We start from the raw sequence: 17,350 nt of genomic DNA, 5'->3' as shown, positions 1-17,350 counted from the left end.
CTAAGGAGCTGGCTAGCCAAGAAGTAAAACAGAAGAAGTACAGAGGAGGTCAAGCCAGAGAATCAGTGCAATTCACCAGCCAGAATTCTGAAGCTGCCACAGGAAGATGGAAGGACTTTGGCTAGCAGTCATACATGGGGGTGTCTTTGAAAGTCAGTCTGAAGATCGGTGAGAGCCAGGGTCCCCCTTTGCTTCCAGCAATACCCTCCATGTCCAAAGACTGGGGATATAACACACTTGGGGGAGACTGAGCCTGTAAGTCATAGTCTCAGACTTCAGCATGGGACAGGCAGCAGTGAGGTGACCAGAGGTTTTGTGTGAGCTTCCTCCAGTCATCTGTATCATTAAGCCTTACTTCCTTGCTGGATTTCATTAAGACTTTTACTTGTTCCACATGCAACACAGGGAAGGCGTTTTCTTCGCAGAAACTTGTCTTAAGGACAAGATCCACAGTTATTGAGGTTTGGCATTAGCTGGTTTTTTATATTGGTCACCTGCAGCAAAGGCCACTTCCTAATGCCTTCCTCTAACAGTGAAGGGGTGCCCAGGGTGCTCCCCTGACATTTGAGAAAATCCCCCGAGTGTAGCTATAGTTCAGAATATACAGACAGCAGTAAGGAAGCTGGGATCTAGTTGCTAAGAATGAATACTGGGAATGGGCATTTAGAAAACAATCATATGGTCTGTCCACATTAGTTTCCATATAGTTCTGAGGAAGTGTGTGCATTTTGGTATCTGAAGTGTAAGAGTCTACTAAAGAGTTAGATGGCTAAGTAGAAAAAAGAATCTCCCAGGAAACAGAACAAAAAAGCGAAGACATGGAAGTAAAGGAGAAACTAGAAAAATGAGATCAATTTAGGAGGAACTAACAGAATAGAGAAGATTTAGCCAAGGGAAGTGTAGATGTCCCTGGGATGAGCATAGACAAATTTTAAGAATCTTCTGAATGTGTCTAATCAAAGGACTGTGGTGTATACACTAGGAAGGCCCCAAATAACTTAGTGAGGAGGCAGAGCAGGTTACACAGACTAGGAGATTGTATGACAGCAGCAGAACCCTTGGCCAAGTCCTGGAAGCAACACAGCCTGCTCTTTCTAGTGCCCCCACCCCACACCTCTGTACTCCAGGTTTGCTGGGGAGAGGCGACATAGAACACTTCATTTTTCTTTGTGGAATTTAAAAGACAATGTATCTTGTTGAAATAAAAATAAAAAAGTAAATTTAGGAGTAAAATAGTAAAATAGAAACATTTTAAATGTTTTGAAGAGAAAACTGTAAAACTTAAAGCTGTTCTTTTGACAAATTAATAAAATAGATAATTTTCCAGACTGCTTAGTCAATAAAAGGGGGCAAAATAAAAACTGCAGAAAACAAAACAACATAAATTCAGGTCTAGTAGACATCAAATAAAAATATGAAGAGTATTTCTGTGCTGAGTATGTTGACAGTGTTCTGACACAAACAGCGTATTGGAGGAGAAGGAGGAATGGAGAGCTAGAGACTCATGACTACAAGGCAGATGGACTCAGACATCAAGAAGGACATCCTTGTGGTCTGACTTCTTGTGGGAACTTTTGCTGGGGCATTTCCCATACTTGTAAAAAGTTGGCAGTTTCTGTGGTTTATAAATTGTGTCAGACAGTAGGGAAGATGGAATGCTGTTGGTCTCTGTGTAAGAGGGTTATCCCTGGCTTACTGGGAAGAGACCTCAGAAGATAGTTAAGGCTGGCTTGTCTGGTCAGCACAGATCGAAACCTTGTGTAAAATGTTGGAAGACAAGACTCGAAACCTTTACACCTGCGTTTTACACAACTAAACACAACTAGCTTAGTAGGTGTACTTCCTGGCCTGCAGTGATGTAATTTTACCTGGCAGATGCTGTGGTCTACAGGCTGCCCCAGCTGTGGACCAGATATGAACAGGACCAGTACCTTGTGTCCTGTAGGCTGACTGCACCAGGAGGCAAAGAGGAACCCTGGTGATAGCCCAGTTAGTCCTGAACCTTTCTGTAGTTCTTAGAAGAGGCTTCACATTCTTAGATGGGGAGAGGCAGTATCCCAAAAATTATAATTTCTTTGCTGTTCTGTAAATATATTGCCAGTCCAGTAAGTACTTTCTTTTCAGTCATCAGTTACCTTTTTAAATATAAAAATGAATCCTCTTTTTAAAAAGTAATGCAGAAAAAAAAATGTTTCCTGAATTCACAAAACATTTCAGACAAATTTCTTAGTCAGATGTTTATGGATTCTATTCTACAATCTAGCTTAATCCGCTAGGCAGAAGCTTCTGAAGCAGTTACTGACTCACTTCCTTATATACCCGTGCACAACCTTATGTCTGATATAAAAAAAAATCAACAGTGCCAATTTTTTTTTTTTTTTGAGCCACCGAAATATCCAAAATAGCCAGTCATGCCAGACAGAAACAGACACTTCTGCCTGTAAAAGTCAACACTGATGAGAATATGCTCAGAAGCACCTCGGACCCAGGAGCTCTCTGGAGGGAGTGTGGCAGATTCTATTGTAAGGCCATGACTAACTTGCCACAGAATCCCCACGGCCACATATTTAGTCGTGTCAGACCCAAATGCTGGAGGGACTGAGGGCCCCTCTCCTGCCACATCCAAACCAAAGTCACAAAGATTTTGCTGTTCCTCACTGTGGTAGACTGGGGAAAGCCACCCTGTCTGGAGCAGAGGCTGATGATGCACACATGAACACAGGCCCTGCAGTGTCAGTGCCAAGGATGCCCACAGACTCAGCCCACGAAGCACACCAACACCTGTGCACCTCAGCTCCTCCACAGGCTGAGCCACACTCACATTTCTCACAAGATTCTGCTTCTTTGTAGACCTCCAGCTAGAATCTTGTGGCCCTTTGGCTGAGGTGTGTGTGGGGGGAGCTCCCAGCTCTCCCAGCTTGCCCAGACCCTTGACCCTCAGCCCACCCTGCCAATCACAGGCAGCAGTTCTAGAGACTGCCCAGAGCAATACTTTTGTTTTGTTTTGTTTTTAACCAGGATTGACAAGGCAACACAGGGGCAAAGTTGTAATGTTTTATTTTGGCATAAGTTTAATATGTAGCAGATGGCTCAAGGAATTTTTGTTTTTTAAATCTAGCTTTCCCAGGATGAGACTTTTCACTTTTATGTTTGGAGTAGCTTAGGGAACAGAGGCTTTCCTGGCAGCGCTGGTGTGTTCACTGCTCAGGGAAGTCCTGAGGCATGCTATCTGAGACCCTGTCCAGGCTTGCCAACTGTCCAGCGATGGCCTTTCACCCTTCACTCACTGTTTTCAGTTGTTAGGCCTTGCAGTCTCCCTGAAGCCACAGTGCCCAGCCTTTGCCTCTCTTGATTTTCAGGCTGTTGAGTTGGTCCCTTGTCCCCCCTGGTTGATTGGTTTGGTGTTGCCTTATGCTCTGCCTTCCTCAGACTACAGTGTGCATCCCAGCATCTGTGCCCACTGTGCTCTTGGTTAAGGTGCTGTGCTGGCCTCTTAAGACCCCCTCAAGAGAAGTGATTGATGCTTCATGATTTGCTGAATCCTTTATGGGGGAGACTCTTGGAATATGGATCTTCATATATCATCTCCCTCCTTATCTGGATTTTACCACTGGAGTTTTCAGCCTCATTTCCTGTCATTCTGCAGGGATAGCTTTGTCTTTTTCCTTCCAGTATGTCTGTTTGTTGATTCATGAGTTGAACTCTTGTTACAATCTCATCATCTAATAGCCTGTGTTAGATTCAATTTCTCTCATCATAGTTGTTGGTTACGTTTTTACAAATTTTTAGCTGCATTAATTTTGAAGAATAAGAACATGGGGTCCTTGTTCTATAACTGTTAAATTTTGTTTGACTTTACACTGGCTGGAGTGTGGCATTGGCCCAGGGCAGTCACTTGGAACACAGAACAGCACACAAACCACAGGAAAAAGACATTCAGTAGAGAGCTGTGTGTTGAGAACAGGGAGGACTGGGCAGTCAGGAATTTTGCAAACAGTATTTCATGACCAGGTGACAATACCTCACTTGATACTGACACGCCCTGTTCTTGGACTGATGACCTAGACTGGAAGACAGCATTTGAGATCTTTGCAAAAGAAGACGAAGAAAAAAAAACCCCTTTTTTTCTTATTTTTGTTCTTGACTATGCTGAACACCCCCCCCCCCCCGCTTTAAAAGGTGGCATATACTCGGAGGCCTTGGTGCATTTGTCTTGTGATCCTACAATTGCTGCTTACTGACTTTTACTAAGGAGCATCCGGACAAACACTAGAGGCCCTTTCAGGGGGTCCTTATTTACTGCCTGTACCACATTTCCCAGCGGAGGGTCTGCTTTCCTGAATTTTCCTACCTGAGAGGTTGGAAGGATCATTGCTCTTCGTAGAGGAGGCTTGTACTATGTGTAGTCTTCATTTGGAGAATCAGAGACCTTGTTTGACAATTGTAATTGTGTGCATATCCTAGCCCCCACCCTTTGCAAATATATTAACCTCAGGCAGAGTATCTGCTTGCTGAAGAAAACGCAGACATTTTAAAAAATTATTTGAATATTATTTATATATGTGGATGTTGGTGTGATGGCACAAATGTGGAGGTGAAAGAGTGCCTTTTGGAGTTGGTTTTCTCCTACCTTTTTGTGAATCCTGGGGATTGAACTCAGGAAGTTGGAATTGCAGGGTGAGAGTCTTTATCTGGGGAGCCATCTTGTGGACCCGGAAACAAATCTCTCTAGAGGTGATTTCCACTGTTCATCTTTTGCCTGCCCTCATGCTGGGGATGAAACCCAGTGCCTTGCCCGTGGCAGGCAAGTGCTCTGCTACTAACCTCTAGCTGCAGCTACCACTGTTCACTTTAGGAATCCGGTCTGGAACTCTCATACAATTTATGTTATAAAGGCAGATTCTGGAGATTTCCCATATTTTCTTTTTACGTTTACATCACCTGTGAAACTTACTATCTTTTAAAATTCCTTAATCCTGCCTACTTTATCACCACCCCTGCTACGTAAAGTTTCAGTTCAGAATTGTGTATCTACACACACCCTTGTGAGCAGAATGTGCATGTCATAATACAGTCTACCTGACTATCTACTAGATATTTGCCTGAAGGAGGTTCCGTCTATGGCTGACAGCCTATATAACATCCGGCTTCTGAGGGAGTTTTCCAACGAACATCTGAACAAGTGTTTCTATCTCACCCTGGAGGACATGCTGTATGCTCCCCTAGTGCTGAAGGTAAAGCTACCATCAGACATGTGCTTAAAACCAGCTGCTTTTGAGCAGGTCCTTACTGTGTCTGGGTTGTTGTGTTTTGTTTTAGCCGAACGTTATGGTTTTTATTGCTGAGCTCTTCTGGTGGTTTGAGAATGTCAAACCAGATTTCGTGCAGCCCCGAGATATTCAAGAACTGAAGGATGGTGAGTGGTGACTGAGTGATCATAGCGTTTTCTTGAAAGCCCAGAGGATTGAGGAAGCCCATATAACTATAAAGGCCAAGGTGCCCTTTCCTGTCTGTTCATGTTCCAGTCTGTGTTGTCTTTAAATTAGGTATTTGTAATAGTCTTCGAGGGTCAGCCTATGGCTTCACCTGTTAAAATCAATTTTGAGAAGTTTGGTTTTAAGTAGAAGTTGGGTTGTTTTTATGGTTATAAAAGCTACAGGTTTTCTGTTTCCTGCTGATACTGTAACTATAAGTAATAGATGTATTTCTGTGCAATTGTCATTTCTGCAGCTAAAGCAGTGTTGCAGCAGAAGAGCAGCCGGCCTCCTGTCCCCATCTCCAATGCAACCAAACGTAGTTTCCTGGGTAGCCCTGCTGCCATGAGCCCCGCCGACCTGCCAGCACCCACTCAGCCTCTCTCTGAAGGCAGCCATCGGTACCACCTCCACTCGGAGGAGCCCGAGTGTCTGTGAGTCTGTCATACTGCTTTTGGGGTCAGTTTGCCATTCTGTTTTCCTTCTTATAGAGGCCAAAACTATTTGTTGAAGTAGGTAATGCAGAAAGTACCTGACTATCTTCTGCAGCTGGCTGTCCTCCTGTCTATTCCAGGGTTTTAAAATAAGAGTATTCATCAATACAATTTAAATTAAATTAATCAAAACAGTTTAAATACATTAAACTGTAGTATAGAAAGGAGATTTCTCAGCTGTGCAGTGGTGGTGCACACCTTTAATCCCAGCATTTGGGAGACAGAGGCAGGCAGATCTCTGTGCATTCGAGGCCAGCCTGGTCTGCAGAGCAAGTTTCAGCACAATCAAGACTATTTAACAGAGAAACCCTGTCTCGGGAGACAAAAAAGGAGTTTTCTGCGTTGTCTCTTCACAGTGATACAGCTTCATGAGTGGTCTAATGAGAAGAGTCTGAGCAACAGTCCAAGTGTGCTCTGAAATGTAATCTGATTGAGGATGCTCACCTTGATCAGTACTGGTTCGTCTACTTCAGTGAGCAATGGCCTTCACAATGAGACAGTAAATGGAACTCTTGAGTGTTTTTTTTTTAAATAATAAATTTATTTATTTATTATGTATATAATATTCTTTCTGTGTGTATGCCTGCAGGCCAGAAGAGGGCACCAGACCTCATACAGATGGTTGTGAGTAACCATGTGGTTGCTGGGAATTGAACTCAGGACCTTTGGAAGAGCAGGCAATGCTCTTAACCGCTGAGCCATCTCTCCAGCCCCTCTTCAGTGTTTTTTTGAGAACTGATTTTGTCATTAAGACTTAGAATTTAGCTGACTGGATCCTGGTTGATTGGCTACAATCAGGTCAATGGGCGTGTGGGATAAGGATGAGAGAGCTCTTTTCAGAGGGGGTTTGAGCCGCTTGTATGGAAGGAGAGTCTGAGAGAGTATTTTCAAATGGAAACATAGTTTTAAAATGTTCAGCTTTCTGACACTGGCACTAAGGATGCTAGAGGGTTGGACCAGGAAGAGAGTGTTCAGAGGGCACGAAGTATGTCAGGTGGTACTTGGAGTGTTAAGGGCTGAGACTCACTGACAGGATCAGATCTTTGGAGCGGAAATGGAATGCTGTGTATGGCTCAGAGCCCATGGGTACAGATGATGGCTGAGATGTGACAGCATCTCAAGGGCAGAGCTGCACAGCCGCGTGGCTCCTTATGTGAGTACCTGGGTATTCTTGCTGCAGTCCTTGCATTCAGTCCTGGTCTTGGATCTTTATGGTCAGATCTAGTACATGCAGCTTGTATGTGTGCATGGAAGTTGGTTAAAGCAGCATTGGTATCACATGTGCACTGGCTCAGCGACCTTTTCTACCTAACAGTGACTGTGAAGTTTTCTCATTCATCAGTCTCTTCCTTTGAGCAGCTGTACACTGTAATACATTCTGGTTCTATTCTGTTTGGTTTTTGCTGGTCGTTGTGCTATGGGTGGTTTGTAACCTTTACCCTCTGCCGGGAAGTCTTCTCCTGCCTCTGCTGGGCTCCTCTGGGGTCCCTATGTCTTTCACCCTTTCTGTGCAGTTTGCTCCTTTTGTCTCCTTCTCTACCTTGTGTCTCCTCCATCTCTGAAGAACCTTTCCCTGTCTTTGTCTTTTGGGCTTAACCATATAGTAACTACAACCCTGGGTATGCCTCTGTGATTCCTGCCCACACTTTATTACTGTCCCTTAGCCAAGTTCCTCCCCAAAGTGAAATAGCAAAATAGCTACGCTGCAGTGTGTGTTTCCTGTTGGGCCAGCTAGTGCCATCCCCCATGGTTGGGTGTCAGGCTACTGTAGCTGCGTGGGACAGTGCTCAGCTGGTCAGTGCTTATGCAGCACACATTGGTCTCTTGTGAGTGAGTGTCCTTATGGCCACAGCCATGAATTCTCTTTTATTCAACCTGTGATTGAAAAAGTAGAAAAGGTGTGAATAGTTGTGGATTTTCTGTGTCTGTTTCCTTGTTGTTCTGTAAAATGTGAGTATGTTCTCCCGGCTCTGTGGGAATGCCCTACTTGTCCATGTAGGCTCATGCTCACACTCAGCACTTTCAGTTAGTTTGTATAGTGGAATCATCTTTGTGGTCTTTCTGTTTACTTTTGTGTTTTAGAGATAGGGTCTCACTATATAGCCTTAGATGGCCTAGAACTTGCTATGTAGATCAGGCTGGCCAAGAATTCAGGGATCTGACTGCCTGTGCCACTACCGCCTGGCTTGTGAGTGTGACATTTTCATATATACATATGCATCGTCTCTACCCCCACTCCTGTCCCCTTGCAGGTCTCTTTTGTGATAGTCACTTGAGTTTTTATGTCAGATGCTGCAGCCAGAAGTTGTATGATCTCTGTTTGCAGCTTTGGGATTTGTGAATGTTTGTGCACATGTATGTATGTACCTGTGCAAGGAGGACAGAAGTTGATGTTGGTGTTTTTCTTGACCACATTCTACTTTATCTTTTGAGATAAGGTCTCTTAAGCTCACTGATTTGGCTAGACTAACTGGTCAACAAGCCTCTCTAGTGCAAGGATTGCAGATACATGTTGCTCTGCCTGGCTTTTTTAGGTGGGTACTGGCAGTTGAACTTGCATGGCAAATACTTTACCAACTGAGCTATCTCTCCAGTCCAATTTTGAAATTTTTATCTCAGATTCAAAACTTTGTTGGTTTTCTTTTGGTTCAGTTTTATGGGAACTGTTTTCTCAGAGAAAACTGTTTACTCCCAGCTTAGTACAAGTGTATAATGGTTTCTGTTACTTGTATGTGTTTGCCTTTTACTTTCATATTGATTGATTGTGTATATGAATTTGTGTATGTGTGTGTATTTATTACACACATACCATAGCATCTATATGGAAGTCAGGACAACTTATAGGAATAAGTTCTCTCCTTCTACTATGTGCGACCTAGCAATAAAGTTTAGGCTGTCAGGTTTTCTCTGCCAGTGCCCTGCTCAGCTGAGCCATCTTGCCACCCTCTACTTTTGCTTTAGAACTTGAAGAAGTTTGATAAACTCATTATTTTCTCTGAATTATTTTTATTTAGTGGGAAAGGAGCTTCCACATTTAGTCCATCTCATCCTTTGTTGCCACTGAGGCAGAAACAGCAAAAAGTGTCACAGGCAGAGGACGTCCCCGGTGAGAGCATGATTCACTTCTGTTTTCCCTTTTGATACTTTTTACTTTCATAGTTTAGTAAAATAATATTACTCAAAATTGAATGATCTTGATCTAATATGTATCCATTTTAGTTAATAATAGCAGGAATTTTTTCTGATGTATATATATACATATATATTAAAGATTTATTTTATATATGAATACTCTGCTTGCATGTATACCTGCAGGCCAGAAGAGGGCGTCAGATCCCATTATAGATGGTTGTGAGCCACCATGTGGTTGCTGGGAATTGAACCCAGGACCTTTGGAAGAGCAGCCAGTGCTCTCCAGCCCTAGCAGGATAAATTTTAGTTTGTATTGCTACAGCTCAGAATTTATAGTCTTGTGGTATAAATGTCATTTCAAATCTGCTAAGTTCTGCCCAGCATCCTGAGTACTCTGCACTGACTGCACTGTTCTTCACTTGCTGGAGTAGCTGGAAGTTGCACTCTTCTGGTTATCTGCTTTCCTGAGTGCCCTTGTAGACTGAGTTAGGGTTTATTATCCAGAGAAATGGCTGTTACATTAAAAGAATTTACAAGTGGTACAGAGTTGGTCCCTTAACATTGACTGTGCTTATTTCCTCCAAACTACAGATCAGCGACATAGATCGAATTCTTTAACTCGGGTTGATGGTCAGCCACGAGGGGCAGTAGTAGCATGGCCAGATAAAAAAAACAGGTGAGTAACTTGGAACTGTTTATAATTAGGTGTCCTTTAGACTAAGCAACAGTTCTTAGATGTGTTTCAGGGACCCTTAAAGATTTGCCAAGCTGCTTCAGGGAGCTGGCAGCCAGTGTTTTTGCAACAGTGCCAGTATATGCTTGCTCTATTCTGTGCTCGGCCTCTCCTATGAGCCACTATGTACTTGCAGAGCGGCTCTGTGATTTGTGATGTCCCAGCAATAGAGTGAGATGTGAGAGTCTGCCAGATGTCAGGTCTGTAGTAGCAGTAGTGCCACCTACACTATAGGTCTTTCATTATTATTATTTAAAACACACACACACACATGTGTTTTATATATTATTATTTTTCAAGTTCCTTGTGATATTTACTCAGGGTTTAAAAAGTATCTGAGCTTTCATTTGTAGTGTGCTGAGTTTAGTAAATCAAGGATCATTGAAACTTTGTTTACTTTAAAGGGCATGTGAAGGGGTGCTGGGAGAAAAATGTTTGAGTCATTCACCCACTTGAAGTTGCCTCTGGTGCTCTTTTGCCCTAGAGCATTTTTTATATAATTCTTCTATGTGGAAGATTGGTATTCTCCCTCTCTCTTCATACCTTGAACTCCTTTCCCTCAGGATTTAAACAGTGAGTTTCTCCCCTTGTTTCAGGCCTGTGTCCCAGCCAACACCCTTTGCTCTCCATCATGCTGCAAGTTGTGACGTGGACCCCAGCTCTGGTGACAGTATCAGCTTGGCCCGCTCTATCAGCAAAGATAGCTTGGCATCCAACATTATCCACCTTACCCCACAGAATCAACCCCATCCTTCAGCTGGAAAGACGAACGGGAAAAGCCTCCTAAGCAATGTCAACATTGAGGATGAGGAGGAAGAACTTGTGGCCATCATCAGGACAGATGTATCTCCTCATTCCCCAGAGATCCCCAGGACCTCACCTCAGGCCCCAGGCCTGGTAGCAAGTGTCAGATCTCCCCAGAGACAGGTTGACACTCTGGAGAGTAAGCCTGACAGTTTTTATTTAGAGCCCCTGATGCCAGCAGTACTTCGGCCAGCCAAAGAGAAGCAGATTATCACTAAGGAAGATGAGCTTGGAGAAGGGAGGCCAAGGACCACCATGTCCAAGAGGCCTAGTGAGGGCTCCCAGCCTCTGGTACGGAAGAAAGTGACTGGTAACCATGGCAGTCGTGACCTGAACAGAACTTTCACCCCAATTCCTTGTTCAGAATTTGCTGCAAGCATTGATCCTGCAGAGGTAGGACCACAGTCAGCAGAAGCTGCAGGAGAAGGGCAGCCTCTGGCCATGGGTAGATTTGATCCGTTACCTCAGGGACAGACTGCTGATGGCTTCTTCCTCCATGTAGGCAGGGCTGAGGAAGATGAAGGGAGGTGGTATGTTGGTTCACAGAGCCCCAGCTCCCATGACTCAGAACCCTGGACTATCCTGAGACAGGACTCCGACTCTGATGTGGTAGACGTAGAGGATGCAGAGCAGGATTTCATTGGTGAGGACCATCCTGTGGTTATCCCCAGATACGCTGGTGAGGAAGAATCAGCCAAACTACAAGAGGATATGAAGGTGAAAGAACACGAAGACAAGGATGATGCCAGCGGCCGATCAAGCCCATGTCTGAGTACGACCTCTCAACTCAGCAGCATGTCCATGGCGAGTGGCAGTGTAAAGATGACCAGCTTTGCCGAAAGGAAGCTCCAACGGCTCAACAGCTGTGAGACCAAGTCCAGCACCAGCAGCTCGCAGAAGACTACCCCAGATGCATCTGAAAGCTGCCCAGCTCCTCTGACGACATGGCGCCAGAAGAGGGAGCAGAGCCCTGGCAGGCACAGCAAGGACCCTGCCAGTCTTCTGGCTTCTGAGCTGGTGCAGCTACACATGCAGCTAGAGGAAAAGCGCAGGGCTATTGAAGCCCAGAAGAAAAAGATGGAGGCGCTGTCTGCGCGGCAGCGTTTGAAACTGGGCAAGGCAGCCTTTCTGCATGTTGTGAAGAAGGGGAAGGCTGATGGTGCCCCACAGCCACTGAGGCCCGAACACTTCACTAAGGAGTTCACACAGCACAATGGGGAGGACTTGGATGATGGCACTTGTAAAACTGAAGGATTCCTCGTCAAAGAAGATCAAAGAGGTCTCGGTGAGTCTCAGGATATGGCATTTGTCCAGCTGCATAAACCCAGGGACCCAGCTTCTCTGCATGAAGGCGAGAAGCACAGAGTGATTTCCACTGCTCTCCTAGAGGACAGTGTCGGCGAGGTAGATGTGACTGAGTGTGACCTGTCTATCGAAAAGCTGAATGAGACCATCAGTACACTGCAGCAGGCTATACTGAAGATCTCCCAGCAGCAGGAGCAACTTCTCATGAAGTCTCCCACAGTGCCAACACCAGGCGCTAAAAATAACTGCCAGGACCAAAAGGTAAAGGCCCCAGTCCACTTTGTTGAGCCACTCTCTCCAACTGGTGTGCCTGGCCACCGCAAACCCCCGCGGCTTGGCCAAGGCCGGAACTCCCGTCCGGGAAGGCCAGCTGAATTGAAGGTTCCAAAAGACAGACAGCAGAGTTGTTCCCGGAGCAAAACCCCAACACCCAGTATGGAGACACTCCCACATCCTCGATCTTTGCCCCCAAGCACCCATCCACGGTCGCCCTCCGACCCAGGTGGGGAACCCCCTGAGAAGTGTCTCTTTGACAGTTACAGGCTCCATGATGAGAGCAACCATCGGATATTAGTTCAGTCCTCTTGCAAAGATGCAAACATTGTATCAGAACAGATGAACTTTAAAGAGGGTCTGGATACAAGTGTGAAAGAGGCGGGGCTGAGCTCCTCTGCCATCTCAGGCAAAGAACACACCCTGATGGAAGAGCCGTTGAGGAGCAAGGCCAGCCTCATTGAGGTGGACCTCTCTGACCTGAAGGCCCCTGACGAGGATGGGGAGGTGGTTGGCCATGAAAGCTCAGCAGAGCTTGGTGGAGATGGCGACCAGAAGCCTGGTGTTGGTTTCTTCTTCAAGGTGAGTGGTCATGAGGTGTGCTTACATCACCTCGCATATGAGGGCGTCTCAAGAACTCCTGTTCTAAGCTGACTCCATAAAAAGTCAGGGGAGAAACATGTTTAACTTTGTGGGTACAGAAGCCTCCATCCTGAGGGTCAGATGTTACAGGCAGCACACCCTAGAACCTGATAATTTTCATGGGTCTTGAAATACTTGATTTTTGGATGACATTTTGGTAAAAAGTGCTCAGAACTTGAAAACTGTACAAAGACATCCAGGCCAGATACGACCTGCGTGCTGCACTTTGCCCACCCCTGGCATGGAAGCCAGGCTGCAGAGAAGCTTTACAAATACCTCTGCTTCTCTGCCCTACACTTTCTCAGAGGTGCAGAGAAGTGTGGGTTCCGGGGTTGCTCTTGTGTCCTAACCATTCTGTTTTCTCCTGACCGTATGGCATAGTCTCAGCCTTATAAGACTCACATTTTATTGATATTTGTGGTTTTGTGTGTGTGTGTGTGTGTGAGAGAGAGACAGAGAGCATGAGGTTGATATTGGGTGTCTTCCTTGATTGTTCTCCACCCTATGTATTAGACGTGATGGGATGAGTTCAGGGTAATATGTCCATAGTCCCTTATATACTAAGGCAAGGTGTCTTACAGAATGCAGAGCTTACCATTTTAGCTTGGCTAGCTAGTTTGCTGTACAAGTTCCCTATCTCTACGTCTCATTGGGATTATAGGCAGGCTGTCTTTCCTGCCTGACTTTTTGGTGGGTTCTGAGGATCTGAACTTAGATCCTCATGCTTGCCCAGCAAACCTTTTCTCTGCTGAGCCATCTCTTCATTCCCATTTGTTCTTTGTATGGTATGAATGCAGTCACATTGCCATTAGCTCAGTTTGTGGAGAAATGTGTGGTTTTGCAGGGAAACTGAATTTGGTGCAGGCCATGTGGAAGGTCATCTAACTGAGGCCGATTTGATGGCTTGGACTTTTTTCTGTTTGTGTCACAGTTATGCACATATGTTAAGCTCATTCATTAATTAAGGTGTCAGAGCTGGGTGTGGTAGTGCATGCCTTTGGCAAGCAGAGGCAGACAGAGTCTGAACCCAGCTTGGTTTGCATGGAGAGGCCAAAACAGGCTACATAGATCCTGTCTCCCTCTCTCCCAAAGAAGTCAGATTTTCTAAGTGTATGTTACAGTCTGTACTTGATCAAGGTAAGCCTAGATTGGATAGTTTAAGGGGTTTCTTGTATTGTCACTGACTGTAAAGTGATGGGTTTTGTAGGATGAACAGAAAGCAGAAGATGAGCTTGCTAAGAAGAGGGCAGCCTTCCTTCTGAAACAGCAGCGCAAGGCTGAAGAGGCTCGTGCGCGCAAGCAGCAGCTGGAGGCTGAAGTGGAGCTCAAGCGAGATGAAGCCCGGTAACCTCTTCCTCAGCAGCCTCCAGCTGTGTCCAGTGGGACAGCATAGCCATGCCTATAGATGGTATACAGGGCCAGATTGGCACACCCAAGTTGGAATAGCATCTCACAGCCCCTTCACTCATTCCTCATTCCTGCTCTTGCCACTTACCATTTACTAGCCATGACAGTACACATCTGCACAGCTATTACGTCAGATAATTCCTTTGAATGATCCTTAGTTTTCAGCCCTATGAGTCCTGTAAGTGTGTAGCACAGGAAATAAGTTGTCTGTGGTCCCAGCGCTCTCCAGAGAGTCTACTAGGTGATTCAGTCCCATCCTACCCCTTTCACCACTGTCTCTTGCTCCTATACTCCCAGAGCTCTAGTAATCTGCGGTGGGAACCACAGAGAAGTACCCTGGGGAGAACTGCAGGAGGTGGGGCTGGTAGATTCCTATCTAGGAAGAATGCTTCTGACCCAGTCTCTTGTGAATCTATTTTGCTCTTAGGCGTAAGGCTGAAGAGGATCGACTACGGAAGGAGGAGGAAAAGGCCAGGCGAGAGCTTATTAAACAGGAATACTTGCGGAGGAAGCAGCAGCAGGCCTTGGAGGAGCAAGGACTTGGCAAACCTAAATCGAAGCCTAAAAAGCCTCGGCCAAAGTCAGTTCACCGAGAAGAGTCCTGTAGTGACTCTGGAACCAAGTGTTCCTCCACCCGTAAGCAGCCTCATCCAGCACCCACGCTGCATTTGCTGTTTAGTGCTCGGCTTCTTTATCTCCTTGTAATTTCTCGAGACCTGAGTGAGGCGGGCAGGGTAATGGGGGATTATCCCTTCAAACAGGCTTAAGAAGTTGAGACCAAATGTGATGCTTTGAGATAGCTAGGGGCATCCAGGGTTTGGGCCAGAGAGTTGGCTGGGTTTGGCAGAGGGAAGCTCCGTGCCACAGTGAGTTATGGCAGCAGGGATGGGCCTGGTAAAGCTCTTCACAGTCTGCCGCTTTCTTGTCCCTGCAGCTGATAACTTGAGTCTCACGCACTCTGGCTCCAGCCTGTCCTTAGCATCTGCAGCAACAACAGAACCTGAGAGTGTTCATTCAGGGGGCACACCTTCTCACCGGTAAGGAGGCCAAGCAGCTATGGCATCTCAGTGCTCTAGCCAAGAAAAAGAGAACCCTCCAGATCCAAGCTGAAGGAGAGATGTTTTGTAACCAATTCCACAGAGTTTAGGAAGAAATCAAACCTACCTCCCCACCAGGACTTGGCAGCTTCTATCACATCCCCCCTCATTCTTTCCCCTTGGCATCTCTGTCAGGTGTGCACTTGTTGTTGCACAGGAGTAAGTGGGTGACACCTAGCCCCATCGCCCACATACTTCATTGTGTATCTCATACCATCGTACTTGTCAAATAATCATTTTTTTTTATCCCAATCTGTCTAGTCCTCTGTCATCTATTGCCCCCATAACTAACACCAGCCTGGATCTGTTGAAATGCTGTTAATTCAGGACTGTCCACCATCTCTTCTGATCTTGACAGTTTTGCAGCCTCCTCGTCCACCCGCCCCAATGGAGTCACATGGTCTCAACTGAAGTGTGAATATCTTTCTCAGGTTGTAGGCAGGCAGGGCCCAATGCTTTTGGGATATTTGGATCATTAAAAGTGGTGTTTCCAGCCATGCGGTGGTGATGCACACCTTTAATCCCAGCACTCGGGAGGCAGAGGCAGGCGGATCTCTGTGTTCGAGGCCAGCCTGGTCTACAGAGTGAGTTCCAGAACAGAACAGGCTCCAAAGCTACACAGAGAAACCCTGTCTTGGAAAAAAAAAAAAAGACAACAGTTTTTTTTTTTTTTAAAAAAAAGGTGGTATTTGTTTTCCACAAGCTGTTGAACCGTCCCCTTTGCGTTACAAAGTAATTTTACAGGTGCTGTGGGTGCCTGTCCAGACATCAGTGCATTTTTACTGCAGGTTTAAGAACCCCTGCATGTTTCTGACTTCTTGTTGTAGCCAGGGTTCACATGAATGATATCATATATTGGCATCTGTGAATGCTGTCTGTGAAGAGGCATTTTCCTGCCTCCTTAGTGTCTAGTGGCTTTTTGTAGCCCAGAATTTGTGGAGGACTCCTGGAGAATCTTGAATAGTGCTTTAGTTTTTTTGGAAGTTGGTTACCCAGCTAAATTCTACTCTCAGCCCTGTCAGCGTGCCGAGAGAGCGTCAGCCTACCTTTTAAGCAGTTTTCTCAGTCTTCAGCATTGGTATTTACTGTTTGATATAGCATCTCTGCATGTGTAGCCCAGACCTGTCAGGAATCAGAGAGTATCTGAGGCACGAGTTTTCAAACTAGCCCCACTGTGCTCCCTCCTTCCCTGGGTCTCGTCACTTATTTGACAGCTGTTAGTCACTTGTGCTTTGTCCTCTGTTCTTGAGCCTGCATCATTCACTCCCTGCACTCTGTGGTGGCGCCCTCTAGAAATAGCTAATAAAATCTTAGCAGGTCCTCCACCTTCACAGGAAGGCCCTGTTGCAGCAGTGGGCATGCTTCTAGCCCTGGTGGTACAGGTGGCCATGGTAGTAGAAGAGCATGGTACAGCTAGAACATCTTGTCATTTTCTACCTGCAGAGTTGAATCACTGGAAGCCTTACCCATCCTGAGCCGCAACCCCAGTAGGAGCACAGACCGAGACTGGGAAACTGCATCGGCAGCTTCTTCTTTGGCCTCTGTGGCCGAGTACACAGGTAACAGCCACACACCCTCTTTAGAGTATATTGGGCACAGGGGCACCCAAGTGTAACACTCCTTAAAATACATCTTTATTTTGGCCAAAAGGTATTTTTTGAAATTAAGTATTTATCCAGTGTCAGAGCTGTATCTAAATGCCAGGTATCTATAGCAGGGAGATCCTGACCTGTCCTCACATTTGTCTCATGGGCAGTAAATAATGCCAAGTCCCTACTACTTTTTAGGGGGGAGCTAAAGCAGGATCACACATCCTGGGCACTTGGAACCTTAGGTTTTCAGGTTTTTGGGTTTGTAATTTATATAATAAAAAGACTCAAGTCAGAGAGTAGCTATAGTTACTTTAATCTGCCTCCTTTTTTTTAAAATTTATAATTGCAAATTCTTTTGAGTAGATTTGAAGAGGTCTTTATGATCTGTTTTCAAAAA

The 17,350-nt window shown here is 45.5% G+C and overlaps 1 protein-coding gene across 2 annotated transcripts in view; it reads left to right on the top strand.

Annotated features, from left to right (window-relative positions):
* Positions 1 to 17,350, top strand: part of Camsap1 (calmodulin regulated spectrin associated protein 1) — a 63,302-nt gene that overhangs the window by 39,682 nt on the left and 6,270 nt on the right. For both annotated transcript variants that reach the window (XM_050154990.1, XM_050154991.1), the window contains 10 exons: positions 5,095 to 5,234; positions 5,320 to 5,416; positions 5,731 to 5,908; positions 8,983 to 9,074; positions 9,692 to 9,776; positions 10,430 to 12,797; positions 14,065 to 14,201; positions 14,692 to 14,900; positions 15,199 to 15,301; positions 16,805 to 16,920. In XM_050154990.1, the coding sequence (XP_050010947.1) occupies positions 5,095 to 5,234; positions 5,320 to 5,416; positions 5,731 to 5,908; positions 8,983 to 9,074; positions 9,692 to 9,776; positions 10,430 to 12,797; positions 14,065 to 14,201; positions 14,692 to 14,900; positions 15,199 to 15,301; positions 16,805 to 16,920 (3,525 nt within the window). The remainder of the gene's footprint in view (positions 1 to 5,094; positions 5,235 to 5,319; positions 5,417 to 5,730; positions 5,909 to 8,982; positions 9,075 to 9,691; positions 9,777 to 10,429; positions 12,798 to 14,064; positions 14,202 to 14,691; positions 14,901 to 15,198; positions 15,302 to 16,804; positions 16,921 to 17,350) is intronic.

The sequence above is a fragment of the Alexandromys fortis genome, unplaced genomic scaffold, assembly GCF_014885135.2.
Source record: "Alexandromys fortis isolate MF-2015 unplaced genomic scaffold, M_Fortis_MF-2015_v1.1 scaffold_72, whole genome shotgun sequence".
Classification (NCBI taxonomy): domain Eukaryota; kingdom Metazoa; phylum Chordata; class Mammalia; order Rodentia; family Cricetidae; genus Alexandromys; species Alexandromys fortis.
This window is presented reverse-complemented; position numbering and strand designations above follow the sequence as displayed.